The sequence below is a fragment of the Solanum tuberosum genome, unplaced genomic scaffold (genome assembly GCF_000226075.1).
Source record: "Solanum tuberosum cultivar DM 1-3 516 R44 unplaced genomic scaffold, SolTub_3.0 scf00083, whole genome shotgun sequence".
NCBI lineage: Eukaryota > Viridiplantae > Streptophyta > Magnoliopsida > Solanales > Solanaceae > Solanum > Solanum tuberosum.
The window spans coordinates 510,756-534,932 of record NW_006239015.1 but is presented as its reverse complement, the minus strand read 5'-3'; the positions used below and the strand labels follow the sequence as shown (position 1 = coordinate 534,932).

At 34.8% G+C, this 24,177-nt stretch overlaps 5 protein-coding genes across 13 annotated transcripts; 3 read left to right on the top strand and 2 right to left on the bottom strand.

Moving 5' to 3' along the window:
• The first annotated feature begins 64 nt into the window (after window positions 1-64).
• On the top strand, window positions 65-3,775 carry LOC102594985 (pentatricopeptide repeat-containing protein At2g20710, mitochondrial-like). 3 transcript variants are annotated; one of them, XR_001473431.1, is made up of 3 exons: window positions 65-360; window positions 1,738-3,255; window positions 3,376-3,775. XR_001473431.1 is itself a non-coding variant. In XM_015308663.1 (3 exons), the coding sequence occupies exons 1-2, from the start codon at window positions 82-84 to the stop codon at window positions 2,893-2,895; spliced, it is 1,437 nt and encodes a 478-aa protein (XP_015164149.1). In that variant the 5' UTR covers window positions 65-81; the 3' UTR covers window positions 2,896-2,942; window positions 3,055-3,287. The 3 variants fall into 3 exon arrangements, 2 of the variants coding, with proteins under 2 accessions (XP_015164149.1, XP_006347050.1); XM_015308663.1 differs by lacking the exon at window positions 3,376-3,775 and having other exon boundaries at window positions 1,738-2,942; window positions 3,055-3,287; XM_006346988.2 differs by lacking the exon at window positions 3,376-3,775 and having other exon boundaries at window positions 1,738-3,287.
• Window positions 3,776-5,654: 1,879 nt separating this feature from the next.
• Window positions 5,655-7,587, bottom strand: LOC102594656 (E3 ubiquitin-protein ligase RMA1H1-like). Its single transcript, XM_006346987.1, has 2 exons — window positions 7,432-7,587; window positions 5,655-6,560 (listed from the first exon to the last, which is right to left on the bottom strand). The coding sequence occupies exon 2, from the start codon at window positions 6,512-6,514 to the stop codon at window positions 5,819-5,821; it is 696 nt and encodes a 231-aa protein (XP_006347049.1). The 5' UTR covers window positions 6,515-6,560; window positions 7,432-7,587; the 3' UTR covers window positions 5,655-5,818.
• Window positions 7,588-9,889: 2,302 nt separating this feature from the next.
• Window positions 9,890-13,427, top strand: LOC102594323 (transcription initiation factor TFIID subunit 13-like). Of its 2 annotated transcripts, XM_015308662.1 has the most exons (7): window positions 9,890-10,017; window positions 10,390-10,447; window positions 10,682-10,815; window positions 10,904-10,941; window positions 11,744-11,803; window positions 11,969-12,043; window positions 12,889-13,427. In XM_015308662.1, exons 3-7 carry the CDS (start codon window positions 10,713-10,715, stop codon window positions 12,997-12,999), a joined length of 387 nt encoding a protein of 128 aa, XP_015164148.1. In that variant the 5' UTR covers window positions 9,890-10,017; window positions 10,390-10,447; window positions 10,682-10,712; the 3' UTR covers window positions 13,000-13,427. The 2 variants fall into 2 exon arrangements, with proteins under 2 accessions (XP_015164148.1, XP_006347048.1); XM_006346986.2 differs by lacking the exon at window positions 10,390-10,447.
• A 655-nt stretch (window positions 13,428-14,082) lies between these two features.
• Window positions 14,083-16,836, top strand: LOC102593992 (rho GTPase-activating protein gacN). Its single transcript, XM_006346985.2, has 8 exons — window positions 14,083-14,323; window positions 14,405-14,494; window positions 15,447-15,506; window positions 15,601-15,640; window positions 15,722-15,815; window positions 16,092-16,151; window positions 16,233-16,324; window positions 16,411-16,836. The coding sequence occupies exons 1-8, from the start codon at window positions 14,208-14,210 to the stop codon at window positions 16,495-16,497; spliced, it is 639 nt and encodes a 212-aa protein (XP_006347047.1). The 5' UTR covers window positions 14,083-14,207; the 3' UTR covers window positions 16,498-16,836.
• A 180-nt stretch (window positions 16,837-17,016) lies between these two features.
• Window positions 17,017-23,755, bottom strand: LOC102593239 (uncharacterized). Of its 6 annotated transcripts, none has more exons than XM_015308658.1 (9): window positions 22,714-23,755; window positions 22,056-22,206; window positions 20,902-21,033; window positions 20,170-20,307; window positions 19,061-19,207; window positions 18,710-18,850; window positions 18,488-18,595; window positions 17,826-17,935; window positions 17,017-17,442 (listed from the first exon to the last, which is right to left on the bottom strand). In XM_015308658.1, the coding sequence occupies exons 1-9, from the start codon at window positions 22,897-22,899 to the stop codon at window positions 17,371-17,373; spliced, it is 1,185 nt and encodes a 394-aa protein (XP_015164144.1). In that variant the 5' UTR covers window positions 22,900-23,755; the 3' UTR covers window positions 17,017-17,370. The 6 variants fall into 6 exon arrangements, with proteins under 6 accessions (XP_015164144.1, XP_015164143.1, XP_015164145.1 ...); XM_015308657.1 differs by having other exon boundaries at window positions 20,902-21,039; window positions 22,714-23,753; XM_015308659.1 differs by having other exon boundaries at window positions 19,061-19,198; window positions 20,902-21,039; window positions 22,714-23,747.
• Window positions 23,756-24,177: the final 422 nt, after the last annotated feature.

Here is a 24,177-nt window from a genome sequence, read left to right as displayed (position 1 = left end):
ACTTCAAATGGATCGGGTCATACGAAGCTTCTTAAACCCGCCTAAAACCCCCAAATTTATTTCTTCTTCGTCTTCTCCAAAATGAAACAGCTTTCTTTCTCTGCCTTACGGAAACAAAATCCAATACATTTTCAGAGAACCATAATCAACCGTTTCTATGGAACAACATCTACTAAACAAGATAAAAATCAGAAGCGTGACTGGGTTTTCGCAAGAATTGCACCTTTAGGTAGCCCAGACGTGTCTATGGTTCCAGTACTGGAACAATGGGTTGAAGAAGGAAAAACAGTGGTGAAATCCGAGCTTCAGTGGATTATCAAAAGATTAAACAGCTACAAAAGATACAAACATGCCCTTGAGGTACTTTATTTCTGTTTTTTTTTTGGCTGTTTAGTGAGTTTTGATACAATGCACTGTGAAAGAAACTGTTTGTGTTCTCTGTTTTTTTAAGCAAATGACACAAAGATGAACTCAAATGGATAATCCAAATTAGTTGCTACAGCAAATATGACTCTAATATGAATTTGTACCAAATGGTTAAATTGTTATGAATTAAATAAAAGATTGAATTAGCTTGAGCTTTGAGGAAGTTGGCTGACTACAATGCTGGAAAGTATACATCTGTGTGTTATGAACTTGAGATCTTAGTGAATTATAGTGTTGTATGTACGTGTGTGAGAATGAAATTTGGGTCCTCTCTACCAAGGAAGTAAGGCCCTATATATAGCTAAAATCAAGGGATAAGATCCACAAAATATGTCCTCTTAAAGCCTATTAATTGCTCATTAACGGTTCGTTATCATCGTAGAGTAACGGTTGGCAATGATCTCGTGATCTTGCATAACGGTTGAACTTTTGAATGAGTGTAATGTGGTCTGCATTTCGTACCCGGTACCACATCCTCCGCCTCTCCGGAGCTAGATGGGCTTTCACCGTAGCATCGTTTCCAGATGACTTTGTACCGACCCTGTTTCTTACTGACTTCTTAAAATGACTTTGTGTTGTCTCATATGCCGTGACTTGTCACTTCTACCACGTGTCATCTCATGGTTCGCCCTTCTGTTCCACATTTCACTACTAGTGGAGAAAATAAGTTACTGCAGTTGATTTATTTGGCACCTTTGTTGCATATGTATACAAGTGCAGAGGCGGATCCAAGATTTAAACTTAATGGTTTGAACCTTTGAGCTTTTTAGCACTAAACCTGTTTACCGTAAATTAAAATTATGGGTTCAAATCTAAATAATTGTTGAAATTGTAACAAGTTCTTACATATATATATCTATGATCTGTGTGAAAAATTATGGGTTCAGATGAGCCCATAACCAAAAGGCTTCATTTGCCTCTGAACAAGTGCATGTTAGAAGTCACCAATGAGCTATGGCATACCACTCAAAAGGCCCTGCCACTTTAAAGAACAAAGTCTGTGATAACTCAGTTTATGCAAGTTGATACTATGAAAATAATAACCTACAAATGTTGTGTACATCTATTGCTTCCTAGTTGTGATTAAGTCCGTGGAAAAAAATAATTTGCAGATGTGTTGTTCCTTACTCCTGTGGTTATTAGTCACTTTGTTAATTTATAACAGCTAATGAGCATAGGAATGAAGAAAATAGCTCCTCACATTGCAAGACCAAGATTTGTTGGTGTGAATAGATCTGAGCTACTTTCTTATATATCTTCATACTTGATCCTATTAATTTCTCCCTTTCATCTTTGTGATTTTGTGAACAGGTGTCTCATTGGATGACGGACAGAAGATATTACCCCCTCCAACCTGCTGATGTTGCAGCACGAATCAACCTAATGAATAAAGTTAAAGGTCTAGAAGAGGTTGAAAAATACTTCAATAGCATTCCACAGATGCTGAGACGCCCTGAGGTGTATACTGCTCTTCTCAATTGCTATACCAATGAGAAGTCTGTAGAGAAAGCTGAGGCCATAATGCAACAACTAAGAGATATGGGGTTTGCTAAGGGTACATTGTGCTACAACCATATGATGAACCTCTATTATAAAACAGGAACATGGGAGAAAATGGATAATATGATGAATGAAATGGAGCAGAAGGGCGTAAATTTTGATGAGTTCACGCTCACAATACGATTAACTGCATATGCTGCTGCTGGAGATTCTGAGGGAATGGATAAAATATTAGCGATAATGGAATCTGATAAGCAAATCATTTTGCACTGGGATACTTACAGTATTGCAGCAGAGTTGTATTTGAAAGTTGGGCAGGTGGAAAAAGCTCTAGAGTTGCTGAGTAAACTTGAAAGCATGATTTTGAATCATGAGAAAAGTAATGGTGCATATAATTGTTTGTTAAAACTGTATGCGGAAGCTGGAAAGAAAGAAGAGGTGCACCGAGTGTGGGATTTGTATAAGCAGAACATGAGAATTCTTAATAAAGGTTACATTACTGTGATGAGCGCATTAATGAAATTTGGTGATACAACAGAAGGAGTTGAGAAGATCTTTGAGGAATGGGAATCCGAAGCTTTGTCCTATGATTTCCGTGTTCCAGATGTTTTGATTCGCAGTTATTGTAGAAATGGTCTTCTGGAGAAGGCTAAGGCCCTAATGGACAAAGGAATATCAAAAGGGGGTGTTCCATGGGTCACCACATGGTGTCACTTGGCAAATGGATACATACATGAAGATCTAGTCCCAGAGGCTGTAGAAGCATTGAAGAAGGCCATCTCAATATGCCCGCCTAATTATAAACCTAGCAAGGAGACCTTAGCTACATGTGTAAAATACTGGGAAAAGCAGGGAAATGTGGATAACGCAGCGGATTTTGTGAGGTGTTTAGAACAGGACCATATCTTCTCACCAGTTTTTCGTGACAAGTTGTTGTGCTTTATTAAGGAAGAAAAACTTCAAACCTAAGCGACACAGCTTGTATTGAATCAACTGATTTGAGCGCCTCTCACAAGGTTAGGCCTTTCCAACTAAAGCTTTATATATGTACTGAAGCTATCAGGCCTAGGTATGGAGCAATTAAAGAGAAAAATTATCGGACAAAGATTATTTTTCTTTGCATTTCAGAATTGAAAATAGCTGATATTTCTCATTGAAACTTAGGCTGCATATTCACTGGCGATAAGTAATTTACTGCAAGATTACTCCTTAGGAGAGACTAGTTGCTTTACTCTTAACATATATTGTGTCAATGAGCTTTGTTTTGAAGGCCAAAATTCAAATTAATGTGTATCATCTCTGTTTTGGTGACGAAGACAATACAAGAAGGTACATTACTTTGTTTTCGCCATATGGTGTTATTGTAGTTTATGTATTGTGATAATCTTGTTCTCTGAAGAAACATATCTTGAAAAATAACAACAATTGCTTCTTGTTAATGAAAACTAGATGAGCCAAAAGCAAAGTTATTCTTCACGTGGCTTTTAAGATACAGAAGAAAGATTATATTTTGAATCAAAGATGGAAAATTCATTCCAACAAGAAGTTAGGATATTTTTTGTGGTTGGCAAAACTATGACATGCAACTAACCATTTGAGTGCTTTGAAAACTTAGGTGTAAGATTATTAATCACATTATTAAGTGCAAAGTTGATTAAAATATCTTATAATGGGTGGGACGTGAACTTAAATTATCAATTATGTTGGATGTGACAATTCTAATTAAGAATGTTAAAAAGATATTTGATCAATGCTATGATTTTTTTTTTCTAGAAGGTCACCGCCCTAGGGTCTAATTTACTTTGTATTATAAAATATTAGGACCCCAATTATTGTGGACTTTTTGCTATTTTCTGTTTAATGTGTATACAGCTTTATAACTATTCCACCAATCATTTCCTATACTAAAGTCTAAAGCCATAAATGTGAAATTTGCTAATCCAACATATTTTGATTTTACTAGACCTCAACTCTAAGAGCAACGTATCCTTACATTTATCCAAATTAATACAAACTTAATTACTACAGTACAATTTGTGCTACTTTAAAGGCATGAAGGTCAATTTTATAATAGACAGAATTATTATTTGATTATATTTATAATATTTCAAATTAAGGAGTTCTAGAATATATGATAAGATAAAAATATATTCGAAACAAAATACATCACAAAAGATTGAAAACAAAAAATAAAATCAAGTTAGGAAAAATGAGGAATTTTGCCATTATAACGTGATGTAAAATTTGGCATAATTTTTTTTTTTATATTTAATAGCTTAAATACGCTTTTCTATAGGAATTTTGTGATGCCAATATAAATGGACTAAAATTTTGGCATAAAATAGCCTACGTTTTATTCTTTTGATATCTAATAACTTAAAACACATTTTTCTTACTAAATATTTGGCATTGATTGCCAATATTGTGATCCTTTATGTTATCGTTACCTAACATTTAAGATTTTAAATTCAATACTTTTACCTTATATAAATCTTACTTAAATTATCATAAACAAAATAAATAATTAAAAATCTTAAAGAAAGAGGTTCATATTTTTTAAAATAACTTTTTAACCTTGTTATATAAATACTAGTTTAGTGAATAGTTATTATATCTTGAAAAGAGTCTGTAATGTCTATGGAACATTGGTTAAAGTTGATAACATAGTTATATACCAGCCTGCCATTCTTAAAATTGTCATTTCCCCATTAATAATATTTATTATGATAAGTATAATATGAAGCATACGTATGGTGACGTATTATAAATAAATACTTTGGCCTGCACCTTTATTTTAGTTAGTGGTAATACATTATCATATTTTCCTTAGAGTGAAGACAATTATGGCTATAGTATTCTATCATTTTAGTGGGGACAAATTTCCTAATAATTAATTCAAAGAGATATCATTATTTATAAATAAAAAGGGCTCGTGCTAGCACGGATCCAATATCTGTTATTTTTTGTCTCACTTTATGTGACATAAATAAAATTTAGATAGTCAATTAAATTTTAATATGATTTTTAAATATTTTAAGTTGTTAATTATTGTAATTTATAGTATTTGTACGTAATTTTTAAATAATATATATTACTTCTCTTGTCCCAATGTATGTAGCACATATAGAATTTCAAGAGTCAATCAAATGTTGTTAATTATTGTGATTTACAATATTTTCTACGTAGTTTCCAAATTAAATATACATGTTACTTCTTTTATCCCATTTTATGTGACACAGATAGATTAATTTTATGAATTAATCGATTTTTTTATATGTTTTTTAGAAATATTTTAAGTTGACAATTATCATGATTTATCGTATTAAAAAACAAATTAAAACGAAAGAACCACCAAAAAAGGAAAAATAGTGCAGCTGCCGGGCAGGCATGTCGACCATGACCTGCCTGGTTAATAGTTATTGTCACTTATATATGTAAAAAATAGATGTGGACAAGCAACATGATAAGTACTTAGCCACGATATGTTGGGGCCAGAGGACCATACAATCACTATTGCCTGCCATATAAAACAGTGATTTAACTTATCCACATTAATAACATTAAGAAGTTTGCCATGAGTTGATTTTCATCCGGTTTTCAGTAATTCGGATTTGCACCGGATAAGGTTCCCCAGCTCATCCACTGGTGGTGCCAGTAGAAAAACTCTATAAACTTAGCTAGCTCTTCCATAAACTTCAAGATATGTTGGGGCCAGAGAGAGACAATAATAACTCAAAAATGTCAGTTTGAACTCATTATGCTTGAGCCAAAATCTTGCTTATTATCATCTCACATATATGATTTTAAATGATTTGATGCTCATCAAAACATCAATTTTATACAATGTGTACAAGATGAAATGGAAGAGGACAAAAGAGTGCCTCAAATGAAACTAGAATAACAATAGGCAAAGAAGAAAACAGCAGAAGAGGAAAAGGGAAATTCTGTTTAGAGACTTGTCAGCCTGCATTTCCCTCCTTCTCAATCTTGGACTACTATTTGCCACTAGATGGTAGGAGTTAGGATATGTGTATAAACTCTCTGAGTTTCTGAATACCCTAGCGTAAACCATCTCTCCTAACATTCCAACAACTGGATGAAAGACTCCCACTGATGTATTGTTTCCATGATTGAATGAAGGCGGCGATGAACTGTTGAGGTAACTGGCATAGGGATCATAGGCATTAGGATGTGGTGGTTGCTGAGAAGGATTAAAGGAATTTGACAAGGATAATGGACCGAAAGCAGATGGCCTGGGAGGCACTTTTAGAGTGAGCTTGTTTTCAGGCTCAGATTCAGGCAGTGTTACCCCACGCCCGTAAAGAGGGACTAAATCTGTTTGGGAGATTTCAGCCTTGCAAACTGGACACCGAGGGCGTTCATCCGAAGACAGAGAGTCACTCTGGAAGTGAAACCACTTGTAAATGCAGGGCCAACAATAGAGATGGCCACAAAGTGTAACAACCGGATCACGGGCAAAGTCCAAGCAGATGTTGCAATCGAAGCAGGCAGACGTCTTCTCTGAGTCTGATGATTCTGGAGTAGGGATCGATTTCCACTCGTTTGAATAATACTGCTCGAAGGCCATGAGATTTGTTTCTGAGCACTTGTTCAATCCAAGGGTCTTTCCAAATCTGAATGCACAATCAATAGTTAGCAACAAGAGAAGTAAATTTAAATCAAAGTATTAAAGAATTGTAGAGCATTAGTAGGCAGGCTACTGCATTAAGAAGAAAAATGGTGGGAAGGAAGCTAGATAGTAGCTTCCACCCACCACGCAACAGAAGAGAACAAAAAGACAAAGCATGTGAATAAAAACCACAAATTTTAAAAGATTAGTGAAGCTTCAAAGCAATCCATAGCAACAAAGGGAGATGGAGATCAGTTAGATCAGAAAAATTATCAGCAAAAGACTTACAAATGCTACTACGTCAACGGTAATCTCAGAAAAAGATCAAATAGCCTATTATTTCCACTGCATCAAATCAGGTCCACTTAGAAGTAAATTCTCAGAATTAGCTGGGCAAACTAATTGCATCAGTTTGACAAAAATGTCTCAATCTTGAATCTATCTTTTAGTCAAAATCTTAATCCAAACCAAACATATACCCCCTTAAACTCCTTTCCATTTTCCCCATCTACCCCCAATTCAAATGGTTGAAAAAACTACCAAACATGATCAACAGCAAAGGTTCATTTAGCATTCATGACATTTTCAGGTATAACTAAAGAAACCCTCTTCTAATTCACAACCATAAGGTCAAGAAAATCCAAGAAATCATTTGTTTATGGTGGGTAGAAGGTGAAGACTTTAATAATACCAATAAAGATCATTTATAGTAGTACAATATGATCAAACACAAGAATTGATTAACAATAGTACCATACAGATCAATAGAGAAAACCCCATCAAAGATCCAACCTTTATACACCACTAATCACCACAGAACAAGGTAAAATCAGTTTTAATATTCAAGAAAGAAGAGGAAGAGCTCAAATTCTTACCAATCAAGCAAAAGGGTTGAAAAAACAATCAAAGTTTCAGACTTTCAAGCTTCAAATGGAGAATCCCATGTGATTAAACAGAGGAAAAAGAGAAGAAAATAGGTTTCTTTAAAGAGGTAAACAAGAAGTTTGCTGAGCTGAGAGAGAGGAAATGGTGAAGCAGTTTTTATAAGAAGAAATTTGGAACAGTGGACTTTCTCCTTAGTGACCAATGCTACGTGGCTTGTTATGACTGGTCTCTCTCTGAGTATTTGATTCTTAATTGAATCTTCAATTTTCTACCTAATTACTACTATTTATTTTTCTTTTCATAACACCACCAAATTCGAGTACTTGTCACATCAAGTCGATTGGGATGATTGAGATCACTCCGTTTTAAACTAGGTTTCAAGTTTGAACAAAAAATTTCTATTACGAATACCATTTTCGAAAACAGGCGTATCGAACATCGAGTGAAAAGCAAAAACAGTCTGTTTAGCTCCCTTTTGGATGTGTTGTAAGGTATTTAGCGCATTAACTACTGCCTTTTCAAGCATTTATGTTATGTATCCGTGTATAATTAGTTCCTACCGGTATGAGATTGACACATACATTGTTGATTATTGAAATATTAAGTAATCTAGAAATAACTATGGACAAATTAAAAGAGAAAAATATTCTATATCTTTCGAGTATATTTAGGCCGTGGACAAAGAAAATGTGTCTATTTCATGATGAGGATTAGTGACTAATGATGATAAAAATTGTGAGTGCTGCAAATATGTTTCGTTTAACAATAAATAAAAAAAAACAAATCTTCTAAAATAGTATTTAGGATTTACCATTGAAAATACTAGAGAATAAGTAATATTCCGTGGGAGAAAAGAAGGATCAATAATAATATCGATACTTTTAAAATGGTGTGAGCTAATTAATTTATTGTTTCTAAATTGTCCTTTCAGTAATTTTTCTTGTTCTTTGTTTTCTAGAACACAGGTTTTACAATTCTTGAAGTAGCTACAAACAATTTGCCGACTAGCAATCTTTAAATTAATCAAACTTTTTGTAACAAACACAAACAAAATGACATCTCTCAGAAGGGAACAAAAATTGTTGTCAAAAAATAAAAAATCATCTTAATGGCTCTTTGTTAATTACTTCTTATATTTTAATTTTGTTTGATTGATTTTCACTTGACATAAAACTTATGAAAGTAAATATTTTTATTTGAATTTTATGATTTTATACTGAAAATATATAAATTGTATATCAAAATACTTTTTAATCTTTGTGATTTTAGATATGGCAGGTGAAAAATTAAAATTAAAAAATTATCTAAAAAGGAAAGTGACATTCTTACTAAAACATATTTAAAAAAGAAAGTAAGACAAACAAATTGAAACGGGAAAAATAATTATTTTTTTTGGTTGCTTCTAGTTTGTATTTCAATTCCATCTAGAAGGCATGTCATGGAATTAATTTCCAATACCATAAATATATTAAATATGACATATACAAAGCTGGAAAATGAAAGGGGCTGAGTGGAAAAGTTGGTCCTACTACTAGAAAAAATTATAGTAGTTTATGAAAATGTTGAGATACAAACACCATTCCGTTTAAAAAATATATAATTTTCATGAATGAAAAGACACAAATCACACTCAAGAATGAGTGCTAAGGACACATGGTTCATTTTAATTTGTACATATTGTTATAATCTATTTTACCTAATTTTCAAAAAGTTAACTAAGAATGATTAACCTAAGAAGAGCAAAGTGCAAAAAGGTGCAGAATGGGCTAAGTATGTTGAGGTATTCTAGAATAATTTTTCCAATATTACTTTATCTTCTAGAAGTCCATTTATTTAATTAAACTTACTGTACTTAATCATGATCAAAGTCTTTTTTTTACATTAATTTAGCCATACACCTTTTCAATTAAAAGAGTGTAATATTAATTTTATGGATTATAGGAATGATTCTATATAAGACAGGAAAAAGTTGTGAATAATTAAATTATACCAGCACCTTCCATCTATACATTATAACTTGTGACAATTTAATACGATATGTAGAAATTAGAATGAATGTTATCAAATCTTACTCGATTGTTACACTCTGTGACCAATTGATCAAAACATGCATTTTTTGCCTACAAGATATAACTTATTATCAATTGAACAAGTTCATTGCGTCTGACTTATTGAAATATAGTAATATATACAAAACTTCTGTCTTATTGGCAAAATTAATATATGCCCACAACTTATATCTGACAGACAACAAAAAAATTATTTAGCGATTTTTTTTAATTTTTTTTTTTTAAATTTGACCAAATATGCAAAACTATCGCTGAAGTAACAGTTTTTTTCGTTTTGGGCCTTTGAAAAAACTATTTTGGGCTTGTTTGATGGCCACTATGATCCATTAAGCCCAAATTCTTCTTTTTTTCACCGACATACCCGTTTGAACAACAAAAAGAAATTTCCCAATTTCCACATAAATTTGAGCAAATGCCCTAATACCCTAATAATTTTGGGGATTTCAATTTGAAATTCTGTTTTCAATTGTGCTCTCGTCATCTCCAGTGGAATCAACACTTTTGCAGGTTTCTCTTCAGAATTCTTTCTCTTTTACGATCCTAATTGCGATTGTGACTGCAGAAATTAATTAATTTATGTTTTCTGTGTTCTTGCATTTGCTTCTTTTTCTTCAATTCATTCATACTCCTGGGTGTTGATCATTTGATAACTGTGTTTTTAATTATTTTTTTTGTTGTTGATCGATAAACCCAATTCGCGTCTGTCCCACTTTGGATTTTGTATTCCTTGATAACTTATTTAAAAGAGGGAAGGTAACAAAGCTTCAGTAATGGCTTCCACACAATGTACATATAGAAAAAAAATAGATATAACTTTTAATCTTTAATGAATTCTTTTATTTGATGATCATTTACAGTAAAATAACTTTTTTTTTCCAGTGGATCATATGGGTTGTGTATATATTGGGGGCTTATTTTGGGAGCGGCAAAGAAGAAAGTATGTTCCAGCTATATAATGAGCTCCCTTTTTTATAGAATCGGAAAATTTTGAGCTAATTGTGTAGGCGGTTAAGTGGTGATAACTATTATAAGAACTATGGAAGTGCATTTTTTATGCATTCAGTTTTCTATTTTCTTTTCAATGGTGCTTGAATGATGTATCTAGCTGATAATAATATATGATATGTTTGATTGATGGTATTTGCTAAGGATGGTAATGACACGTTGGCAGGTTGAGAGGTGGACATTAGAATAAATAGAAAATGAACAACTCTTCTGCAGGGCCATCCTCAAAAGCTAGGGTAGGAGCATCACAACCTTCAGAAAGTTCACTTAAGAGGAAACGTGGCATGTTTCAGAAAGATTGTCAGTGACTCTTTACATAGATGTGATAATAATGTTAAATCACTTCATCTTGTTTTATTTATTAATATTTCTTTTATTTATTACACAGTGCAACACATGATGTATGGTTTTGGAGATGATAGCAATGTAAGATGCCTCTTTGTTTCACTTTTTATCTCTTCATTGTTTTTCATCTGTGTATGTCCATGGTGTTTATACTCGTTGATTGTTATGCATATGGCAATACAGTGAATTATGTCATGCTGCTGTCACCTAGTTTTTTTTTTCTCTGTACACACATTGATAGTGGGAAAAGTTGCAGTTTGTATGGACCAGATTGAATATGGGCTTTGCTTGTTGCTTAATGTTTAACAACATTATAAAACTCACTCACTGGCTATGGGAAATACTTTAATCTTCTTTGATGATAGTACTAAGCTTGTGTCTAGGCTCTAGCAATAATGTCTGAAGGGACTTTTGGGAGGACCGAGGACCTGTGCTGATTCTAAGGAAAGAACAGAAATTCAGAGTTGGAGTTTTGTAATGATGTTGTCTAGTTGTCTTTTAAAAGGAATAACCTTCTTTGCTGGAGTACAGTCCTTTTTCTTGTTTTACCACATCTTGCTTTCCCTGTTATACGAGAGAATAGCGCGGTCATAATGCATTAGTGACTCCATCATAAAACAGAGATAATTTTGCTGGAAGATTTTCTTATTGATATGTTCCCTTTTGCGGCTGTATGTTTATTGTTTCTAATTTAGTCAATTAATACTGGACTTGGGGATGGTTGATGGTTGTTTACCTTATAGGTTATCAAAAAGATGATGGTTGCTTACCTTGTAAATATCAAAAGAATTGTCTGGAAGTTGCACTGATTTTGATTTTCTATGAGTTACTGGTATTATTTTGTCCCTTGATCTTTACTAAACTAATAGTGCTGCACTATCAGCCACTTCCAGAAACAGTGTCACTCGTGGAAGACATCGTGGTGGATTATGTCACTGATATGGTGAGTTGAACTTACTACTATCCAGTATTATTCTTTCGAAGAGGTTTCAGAATATACATCTTCCTGCATAAAGCTTTGCATTTTGCGCAATTTATTTTCTATCAGTATTTAATTTAGAAGAAACATGCATATGGTCCTATCTTTTAAGCTCTTCAACTTGGGTAGGTGCACAAAGCTCAGGATATTGCAACCAAAAGGGGGAAGCTTTTGACCGAGGACTTTCTGTTCTTAATTAGAAAGGTCAGTCTTTTTGTGAATTCAACATGCATATATATAATATGTATGCATATCTGCGTCTGTAGCATTATGGTGAATATTTAGTTGAAAAATGTCCATCCCATTTTTGCTCAATGAGAGGTCTTGTGAGTTTTGTATATTATTTCAATTCAGAACATTAAGGAAACTATTAGGCCTGCCTATTAGTGGAATAAACTCATATACAAGTGTCCGGATAGCCAAGTGTAGTTGGATGGACAGAAGCTGAGATTTGTAGTTCTGCTCATCTCAAGCTTAATTACTACTTTAAGGTTTTATTTGTTGCAATTATTTTGGCTTACCTCATGCGTGTTAGTACTGCTATCACACTGAATAATTGATTTCATTATGATAGATCATAGTTTAGCACATGTATCACCATTATAGAATTGTATCTGAAAATTGTTCCAATGGTAATTTCATGTTTGTTTGTGCCTGATAAACCTGAAACTCTTTTGGGACTAGTTTGATGTCTCCATGCCAACGAGAAATGCCGAGAATAGTTAGCTTCTTACTATGTTGATCATTAAAACAACAAATTACTCCCATCTTTTGGTTGGGGAGAATTAGACTGGGAGATTGTGGCGTTGCCTTGGCCTTCCATCTGTTTAGTGCCACGTGCCTCATTCTATTGTGTTGCTTACTGGTTTCTCTCTCTGTGATTTGAATATATTTCAACACATCTCTAGTTGTCAAAAAGAGTATGGATGGTTGTTCTGAAAAATCAGTCCTGCTATGCTTTGCGTAGCCTCTACAAACTGGATATGATGTTACTGCAATTTTGCTTTATGAGTTTCTGAGTTTTGGATGGATACTGTTCTATTGTGCAGGACTTGCCGAAACTTAACCGGTGTACAGAACTGCTGTCCATGAATGAGGAGCTGAAACAAGCTCGGAAGGCTTTCGAGGTCGATGAAGAGAAATTGGCTTCACATCAGTGAGGGGGAAGTGTGATCTTAGTTCAGAATGACAAATTGAGTGGCACCATAGGACCAGTATACAATTTACCAACACTGGAGTAAATAGCCTGCTTGTTCTCATTTTTCTCTAGCACAATAGATGTCCGAGTCACCTTGTAGCTGCGTTTTCTCTAGCACAATAGATCCTCAATGCTGAAATCAGTTTCTTAAGTGCTCTTTTGGTGCATTGAACGCCACCTGTGTGTAGTTTGACAGTTCTAAAGATCTGCACAAACTGATGGAATGAGTAGTAAGGTAACTCTGTGAAGTCACCCGATTAGATTGATTTTGATCTGTTTGCAATGCAAAAGATGGAAGATCTTGTACGGCTTTTACCTGTTAAGATTCTGGTAAAGCTTTCCCAAAATGCTTCTTTTGTATAAGGTATTTCCATTCGAAATTGAAAAAAAGATGGAATATCTCGTAACCAGAAGAGCACGTTAAAATTTTATAGTTCAGTGGTTTCTTTGACCCATTGCAAAACACCGCAACTTTCTTGGGCAAAGGTGGATCTAAGATTTAAACTCGGCCAGTGCAACATGCATAAGCTCTTTTTGACAGTGGACACTTGGGGAATTCAAATGCATTTAGATTAGACATCTCAAGTTTAAATTTCGATTAGATGTGCAATTCAAACAATTTCTTCTTTAACGTGTTTTACAATCACATTAATGAATACAATACATGTCAAATAAGCATCTTAATTTTGATGCATGAACCAAATGAAATGGCAAGCGTAACATTTATGTTTTCAAAAAAGTACGTAAAAGAAAAGTGCGATGAATATTTGTTTTACTCTTTTCATTACTTGTATTTGTCATATATTTCTGGTAAGTCGGATCTACATGAAATTAACCATATTTCAGTTGAAATTTGAAATATTGAATTGAATTAATTCAATTTAGCTTCGAGAGTTGGTCAAATTGACAAGCAAAAAAAATGTGACAAGTAAAAGTGAAGAACTAAAGTAACAAAAAGAATACTCGGTGAGTTATACTAAACTCGTTTAGCAAAAAGAATAACTCGCTGAGTTATACTGAACTCGTTCATCAACCATCCATCAGTTTCGCGCCAACAGAAATATAAATAGTCGTATCTGGTAGAATCCATTTTGAATTCTCAAAAGTTCCCTCCACTCTCTCACACACACATACAAACGCTAATTCTCACAGTTCAACTTTCTAGAGAAAATGTCAGCGTCAAAATCAAGCGCAAGGAAAAGAGTTTCGGAGCCGCAAATACCAAAATCGGAGAGCAAAAGGCGAGTTAGCGCCGTCGAAGATGAATTCGATGCTGAGATCTCAGAGTACGCTTTCATTTACATTTTTTTTTGTTAATTTCTCAAAAAATAGTTCTGGTATTTGATGAGGTCGAATGAAATTGACAGTGATATCAAAGGGATTATGACGGCGTTAAAGCAGATAAGAGAGAAGGCACAACAAGACGGTCTGAAGAAGAAAGAAGAAACCATCTCTAGGTGCATGTCTGATTCCTGTTTTCCTTGATAATTGATTTCTCGTGTACAGATATATCGAAGCTGTATAAATTTGTTTACGTTTAGTTAAATCATTGGAGAGCTGAGTCTCAGACCTAGAACCAAGCTCTGGTTTCTTCATTAACTTGTTTGTGCTGAAGTATTTGCTAAGGCAATATAACGTGTTTTTGCGATGTAATTCCTGTACTGATTGCTTTTTCATTCAAGTTTGATGAATTTCCTCAGCTAGGAGGAACTAGATATTTGCTTCTTCGCACAGAATTGGCTAATTTTTTCTGCAAACGTTGTTCCATATTCTCTGGTTTGCAGTTTCTTCATTTTGCGACACTTGGACTAGCATATAGATCTAAATGACCTGGTATAGGATTTGTAATTAGCCATGAAAATTGTACCATCAGGATCTCGCTTTTGATCAAAATTGATGCATTCCAAGCTTCTTGTTGCCTGTGTGCACAGTACTTCTGGCAGAACTTTTGGTTTTAGGAAATGTATATGGGAGTTGATTTTCTGGAGATTCCACATTATCTTAATTTGTTTTTTTTTTTGGAGATTCCTTATTATACTAATGATTTGTACGTTGTTTAAATGAGTTTTGTGCATTAACTAGTTTGTAGAATTGTTCTACATTGCTTAAACTTCTAAAAGTGATTCTAGTTGCGACTTGTTAAGGCACTCAAGCAGCTAATCTTTCAGTTCTGGCAATAAGCCGTTTGACTGATCTGGTGTATTGTGTAACCTCTTAATGAGTAAGAAATACTGATTGTTCTCGAGTGAAATTGATAGTAATTTGGACTAAGTGCATCAGAATGTAAGCCTGATGTGTTCGTCCTCTTTTGTTCCTGTGATAGCAAGTCCACCACTTAATTTATGGAGTGTGTAGCTACAATCAAAGAAATGGTTATTAACATTATTGCTTTTTGTGGTCTGTGGTTAGCGTGACTTCAGAAGTCAAGTCAAAGATCGATGAGCTCAAAGTAAAACTTGAGAAAGACAGGTGAGAAATATGTGTTGCATAATATATGCTTAATGTAAATTTAACTGTTGCAAGCGGTAGCTTCTTGTTGATCTTCAGTATGTTTGATCATTAGGCAAGGTTTTGCGAAGGCACTGTCCAAGAGCTCCAAAGAGGTCAGCCTCAATTAGATAAGTTAGCCATGATAGGGCGTTTAAAAGAAGCTTACTACTCTTCAATATATTGCTTCTATGCAGTGTGAGAACTTGCTAAAGAATGAAACTGCAAAGTTCCAATCGATTTATGAGAAGTTCAACAAGGAGAAAGCTACACATCTGCAGTCTCTCAGAGGTACTTTTTCTAATGCCAATTTTCCACACGAGTTGGACCTGTTTGTAGTCCGTACAACATTTGGAACATTGTGTTTCTAGATTAACCACCTCTTATTCATTTCATGTTATCATTTTACAAAATTTTGCAATCTTTTACCGGGCTAAAGTGAACACTGTTACAGAATTTCAACTAGACTTAAGCGTTATACTTGCGATATGTTTTGAAGAGTCCTTCTTACAAACCCTGCTTGAAGAAAACATTTTAAAGCTAACCATCGTGATGGTATCTTCACAGATACTATATCCAAATATGAGGAGGAAAAGGAAAGACTATTCATGCGATATGAGCAACTAAGTGAGTTACAGGAACTATCTGTATTATATTTTTATTAAATGATAAGGATGCCTGTGACAGATTTTTATGACATTAATTCAGGGAAGAAAGAGAAGAGCATGATATCTGAACTTGAGCAAGACTCTAAAAAACGAATTTCTGAACTAGAGGAGTCGCTGAAGAAAAAGAAGCAGGTTAACTTCTTCGATGCACCATATCTCTGTCACACACTGCATACATTCTCATACCGCCAAGTAAACCGTCCTTTTTTGCTTGACAGGATGATAAAGCATTCAGCTTTCTGAGAAAAACTCTAGGTTCATTTCTGGATAATGCCTCAGATGAGGACTTCCCACCTGATGATTGAACGTCGCGAAGATGTATCTGCAGCTGAAAATGACAGTTTCTATCTCCTGATGATTGTAAGTCCCACATATGGTCTGTGGATACTGCCACTAGCAATTAATTTGAATGTCTTATAGTAGTTTATATTAAGAAGTCTTCTTCCAAAGGTCAAGCGTATACTGATCAATAGCTTCTCTTAGTAGTTGCATTGGTAACTATCATTTGCTGCATTTTTAATATTACTGCTACATCTTCTATTGTTGTTTAAACGTAGTAGGGCAGTCTAGTGTTGACTCTAAATACTGATTCGAGATGTAGTAAATAATATAGATGTTCTAATTCTTCCGCTGCTCAACTTCTGTTTTTCTTTCTTCCCAACAAAATATTGCAATAGGCAATGATTGTCGTTTTTTTCAAATGTTTCTGTGTTGCGCATAGCTGCAAGTAGTGGTTAAACAGTAATCCAACTTGTGAGAGAATATTACTTGTGTAGAAACTACCTGATATTAACTTCAAAATAAATAGAAAAATCATTGTGCAATTAACTTCAAGACATAGAGATATCATTGCAAATTTATGGAGTGCAATAAAGTCCTCGGTCTTCACTCCTACAAATTGCACACTGGTCAACCAGGTTCCGAGCTCGATGAGGCGAAACTAAACTTCCAAAACTAGTGTCACCAACATTCAGAAATTTGACTCTATTCCATATTGAATTTTTAAATAGAAAAGGATTGTTACAGATTTCTAATACGGTAAAGATTTTACAAAGCCAAGGGAAATGCCAAAGCCATGAAGCAAGCAGTACCCTGATGTCATCTAACTAGCCCAGAAGTTTCATATAAACAATGCATCTACATGATGGATTCCCCAAAATCAGATCGAGATAAGCAAGCTAATGAACTTGGTAGGAAGGATGTCTTCTTCGAGGCTGTTGCACTGACTGAGGTGGTCGTCGGTTGTGGGCCTGGATGTGCAGGAGAAAAGTTCAGATGCATAGATGTCTCAAAAGTCAAGATCGACAAAAAGGAGGGCAATTTAGGATGCGATTAAATTTCCAAAATCACAGACAAATATACATATAAATCATGCGTGTGTTATGAAATTTCTAGCTTAAAATTTATACTACAAGTGCTGTCCACAACATGTTAAAGGGCCATAATACATAGGACATCTCGCATATATCCCACCTTAACATGTGGTGCATCCTAACAAGTATAATAGGACTTAATGACATTTCAGCTCCAGGCTAAGTTTTTCAAAAGGGAAATGCAGAGATACCCAAAAAAAAATATCATATGATTAATTGACATGACTGCACAAGTATTTCTGAAGAAATGAAGTCCATACCCCAATTTTTGTCATGTGGCGACAAGAGGAACATCTAACTGATGGGGCCCCATACGGATACATGAGCAGCACTGCACAACCCCCACACTTAACTTGTCCAACCTCATGAGCTGCAGTGAGAACAATCAGAACCACGTGAGTAAGCCCCCCATAGAAATGAGTCAACGGTTTTCAACAATCAAATTCTTCAGGATAGTTGTACGGATCCATGAAAACAACAAAGTGAAGAAAATGTCTGTATCTTATTTCCTCTCTATCCAATTATGAGAGGTCTGGTATGCCAGTTCACAATAGATACAAAACTTACAGTATCAGAAGGAAAAATCAGAATGAAGGTGCACCACACGGTTATTTTACATCAGTTGTTACTAAGGTACTTAAACATATTGATAACTGGCAGGGCTCCGATTTACCAAAAGCGGATCCCTGAATAAAAAGCATGGAGAAAACTAACTGTTCATATTGTCAATTAGAAGTTATTGTATATGTTATCTTTTCAGCAAATTTGGCACGTGTCATGATTCAACAAAACTTATTTAGGGGGCAACCTACCAATGATAAATTGAAATTTCTTCACTAGAATATATCTGATTTTGTGACAAGAAGGGGAAAATGTCTAGGACTGTAAGAATCCATTTTAGTATAAAAGAGGAAGCAGAAACCTTCTAGCACAAGATTGACGGTTTGGCAGCATGAACACTTCACCAATTTAGCCCCTTGTGGATAAGAAAGTAACTGTCGGCAACCACCACATACCATCTGACCCATTTCTGCATCATAACTTAATTACATAACGTATTTTGTTCAAAGCATCTCCTAAATAAACTGACTAAAATTGGATGAGATGAACTAAAAGTCTGTTATGCTCTGTGAAAAGAACTGACCGGAAGAAACTGTTGCAGCATGTGATGAGGCTTGAGGCACTATAGGTTTCATCTGTAGTAAATGCGACATTGGTTGCTTTTCAATTTGGGGCCTTTCCTCCTCATTCTTTGTGCCTTCTTGTTTGCGACCCATCTCCATTTCTGATTGGTGAACAGTTTCATCAGTATCCCCCAAAATGTCCACCAAAAAGGTATACGTACTAAATGCACTAGTAGATCAAGAAACCCAAACGACACAATACAATTAAGTCAATCTTATCTTGAACTCCTTGGCATGAAACAGAGGTTCACTGCTCTACTACCCATTATATATACTTGTATGTTATTTTAAGGCATTGTAGTAAAGTTTACCAGAAGAAGCAACTGATGATGACGACTGAGGTGGTGGTGTAGGTGGTGATGAATGTCCATTCATAGGAACGGATTCTAATCCCAGTGGATGTCCTTCCTTTTCAACATCACAGTCCTGGTTGCTCGCCATTTCAACGTCTACAAAAGCTAATGTTAGCTAGTTACAAAACTGTAAGGATACTGAATAAATAGAATTTGTCCACTGCAAAATTAGCACCAAACCCAGATATAATTTCTTATATGGATTTGACATATCAGCAGCTGCTAGCCACTTTGCTATCTACATGCATAACATCGGAACAAAAAACCTATATGTCAAACTTGTATATATGTCTGAAACATCCGGACTAAGGCAATTGAGTCAAATTGCTAACTCATAGGTTAAGGTTAGAAGGCAGAAATAGTCGAAGGTTAGCTCCAAAGGAACCAAATGTCAAATTTTGATACCGCTAATCCGGACTTTTAAAGAGCCACAAGCCTTTAAGCTATGAACCCCTAAATATTTTTCTTAAAAACTTTGTTTAATTAATGAGAACCTCTCATGCTTTATGCTTATAAATTTTGGCCATACCAGGAATACCTTAAATACCAAATCCTCCAACAGCTAGAACTTTTTCCACATATTAACCCCTAATTTGTCTTAATAGACAATAATTGAGTATTGGAATGAAACCGAGCCCATATAGAGCAGAATGGATATGGAGGACTCGTATAGATGACCCTACTAGTTGGGATTGAGCCACACTGTTGTTTGTATTGTCCACTGATTATTTTCATATTTTGAATATACTTCATCACTAGTCATTTCTACATGCTCAATGGAATTAATTTCTTCTCAGTTTGGCCTCCTTACTTAAATCACATCCCACCTGCAGTTTCAATCAACACAAAGACACAGGGTCATACCCACCTCTCTTACCATACTGATCAACAAGCATGAACTTACACTGAAAGTCTGTTACATAAACGAGGCCCGATTGGTAACTATATCAGAAAAACACAAGCTTGTGTCCATATGGCAAGTAATTGAGACTAGTGTATTTTAGCACATACCAATTGAACTTGTAAGCATGGACATTTCGAATCTGAGTAAAAAAAGGAGGACTCACCAGCAAGAGGCACTCCTTGTATCCCTGATGGTGATGTAGATGTCTGTAGAGGCAGTAGTTGAGGGGTCAATTGCCATCCTGGCGGTGGACCATTATCTTCATCTTCAACGGCTTCCTCTTTCTTCTCCATTTCTATATCTGAAAGTCAGAAGGCTAATTCTGATGAACCAAATATAAAGAACTCACGCATCCCCAAACTCCTCATAATCTTACTGGACAACTGACAACTAGATGAAGCCAACATCTAAGCACACATGAGGGCATCCATAACACAGAAGATACTAATGCTATCACAAGCCTTGCATAGAATTACTTTCAATTGATTATATTAATCGTTTGGCAAGAATTAACTTCTATTATCTCTTGATTATTCTCTTATCTTAAATATAATAATTCATCACTTGTCTTTTCGACATGTTCTATGGAATTAATTTCTTCTCAGTTTGGCCCACCTTCAATCACATCCACCTGCAGTTTCAATCAACACAAAGACACTGGGGCATGTCATTTCTCATACCATACTGATCAATAAATATGAACTTACACTGAAGGTCTGTCACATAAACAAAGCCCGATTGGTATTGTGGACTAATTCAGAAAAAATGAAACACACAAGCATGCATGTACATATGGCAAGTAAAAGAGATTAGTGTATTTTAGCATATACCAAAGCAAAAAAAAATTGCACTTGTGAACATGGATACTCATCTGAGTGAAAAGGAAAGGACTCACCTTCAAGAGAAGCTCCTTGTGTCCCTGATGGTGGTGTAGATGTTTGTAGCGGCAGTAGTTTAGGGGTCAACTGCCATCTTGGCGGTGGACCATTATCTTCATTTTTAATGATTTCTTCTTTCTTCTCCATATCTATATCTGAAAGGCAGAATGTTAAATCTTATGAACCAAACAAATAAAGAAGACTCATCCATCCCGAAGTTCCTCATTATCTTGCTAAACAACTAGATGAAAAAATCATCTAAGCTCATTCATATAAGAGCATCCTTAATACATAAGATACTAATGTGGGACCATAAGCCCTGCATAGTAATACTTCCAATTGGCCAAATTAATTGTTTGGCAAGAATAAGCTAGTGAATTGCAAGCCTTGACATTACATAAGAACCAAAAAGAGCATATTATAGTAAGCTTATACTATTTTTTTTTAAAACTGGTAATGTTTATTATAATAAGCTGTAAGCTTATACTAATTTTCTTTTGAAAACAAATAAGCAAGGAAAAACACTATCAGTATATAGTTAAGTAACATCATAGCAAATGTGACAACCAACAAGCACATAAGTGCAAAAGAAGCTACATAAAATGGTGGTCAGTACGAACGAAGTTACAAGAACCAAATAGTGGTCCCACATGATTATCTCTATAAAACAACAACAACAACAACATACGCAGTGTAATCCCAGAAGTGGGATCTAGGGAGGGTGATGTCACACAGACCTTATCCCAACCTTGTGCAGGTGGAGAGGTTGCTTCCGATAGACCCTTGGCTCAAGTAAAGCATTTCAAAATGATTATCTCTTTAAAAGATGCAAAAAAAAATAAAAAAATTGAAAGAAGGCGTCACCAACAGTCTTTATGTTTCCACATGGTTCATGTTCATTGCCTTCCAAAATTACATCTACGCATAATTTGAAGAGTTAGGTTTCAAGAACCAATCTAGCATAGATTGGAAAAAGGCCGACCACTATCTTTTACAGATTTGTTTACCAAGAAAATAATAGAGGCATAAATCTAGTGGAGCTGACAATTCTATTTAAAAAGCAATTCCAATGCTTTACCTAAGTTGTTTGTGTGCAAGGGGGAAAAGAGAGGGAGCCAGCAAGAGAGGGGGAAGGGAAGAACGTAATTTGACGGTAAAGTTAACGACTTACCACAAGTAACTGCTTCTATTGTTGGCGGTAAAGATGGCAATTTTTTCTGTGGGATTACAGTGTTCCACCCGGGTGGCGGACCATCTTCATCGTCTTCCGATTTGTGCTCTTTGCCCCCCATCTCTACATCAGTAGTCTGTTCACAAGTTACCTTTGTGTACATGTAGAATCAAATAGTTTTGTATTCACTAAGCAAAATACTTCTTCATTAACTATTTCCTCTTTTTTTTTTCCCTTTCAATGTTTTAATGATAGTTATATATAGCCTCAAGTTCTAAGAAATTCCAACCCTGAGAGCAATCAATTTCACGAGCACAAAACAGGTAATCCATGAAAGCCAATAAAGATCAAATTCAACTATATAGAGAGCTTCAAATAAATCAAAGACAAATTCCCACAAAATTAACAACATAACTTCAAGGAAAATCTTAATGTTCTTTTCATGATTGACAAGTACTCATATGGCATCAAGACTCAACCTTTCACTAATTTCCCATCTTTTGACAGATAAATGTACCTCTTTACATACATAAACTAAAAGGGGGACAGCACTGAAACTGAATTTCATCAACACAATACAGATAAATCAATACAGATGACTCAAGAGAAAAACAAAATTAAATTGACACCCATTTTAGTGTTTTATGATTAATCTCACCTGGAGATTGTGTTGCTGAGGAATTGATGACCAACCTGGAGGTGGTCCTTCATCATCATCTTCATCTATGACAACATTGGTGTTTTGCGATGGTACAGCTAAAGAGTCGAAACCAGGTGGTGGACCCTCATCTTCTTCTTCATCATCTACTTGCTGATTTTCGATGTTGCTCAACTTTTCTTCCATTTTTTTTTTTTTGCTCTTGCAGCGATTTGGGTTTAGGGATTTAGCACTAATTTACATCTGATGAATATAGGTTTTTACAGAGTACTACTTTTTTTGGTAGAAAACTCGAGTGCTTAAATACATACTTTACTTGTCATTTTATAAACAAGGATCAAAACTACCCTTCAACTATTCAAAATATATTTTTCAGCTTAAAATACTCTTCTTGTGTTACTATAGGACCAGACTTACCCTTCTCTTTAACGGAAGAGTTATGTGGCCTTTCATGTGTGTATTAATATGCCACATAGACCTCCACATGTGCACGTCCACCCGACCCACCTCCACGTAGACGTTTTATGAGCCCTAATTTCATCATTTTCCCACATTTCATCATTTTCTTAAAAAAGACCCACGGAAGGTTCCTTTCACCAATAAAAAAGTTTAGATGTCATTTTTCCTTGCTCGTCAATCATCCTTCTTATTTCTGAACACTAGTTGCCTCATTTAGTGCCATGCTTTTGTTTACTTTTCTATTTTTTGCTCGTCTTCAGATAAGTTGAAAGCAAAGAATTCATTACGCACAAAGAAAGTTGATAAAGAGGCAGGGTCCAACCAAATTGCAGCCAAGACTTTTCTATTTCGTGATTTAGCAACTGCAACAAAAACTTTTTGAGGTGATTATCTTAAGAAGGAAGCTTTGGTAGAGTTTACAATGGGTGATCGAGTCCAATCAGGTCGATTCTCATCAACTCTTTTTGTTTTTTGCTAATAATGAAATGTAACAAAGAAATCTATCAGATTCTGTTGCACACAAATTCTGGTGAAAGGAAGCTTCTTTAGGTCTTTTTTAAGAAAAGGATGAAATGTGGGAAAAGGGTGAAATTAGGGCTCTTAGAACGTCTATGTGGAGGTGGGTGGGGGTGAGCGTGCACACGTGGAGGTCTATGTGGCATATTAATACACACATGGGATACCACATGCTCTTCTGTTAAATAAAAGGTAAGTCTGGTCCAATAGTAAGACGGAAAGGGTACTTTGAGCCGAAAGACAGACTTAATCTATTTCGAATAGTTAACATTTTATAAAATCAAGATATTATTAATTATTTTTATATTATTTTTGTTTTAGTATTAAATATTTTTTAAATGAAATTAGTTTAGCACTATTCATAAATAAAGTATAATTTCTTGGGGAGAGATAAAGAATAAATTCGTAGTAAATAATATTTTTCATTTATAACTCTTAATGAATATACAAAGGAAAAGTGTGTCAACTAATATAAAACCAACGACGTAG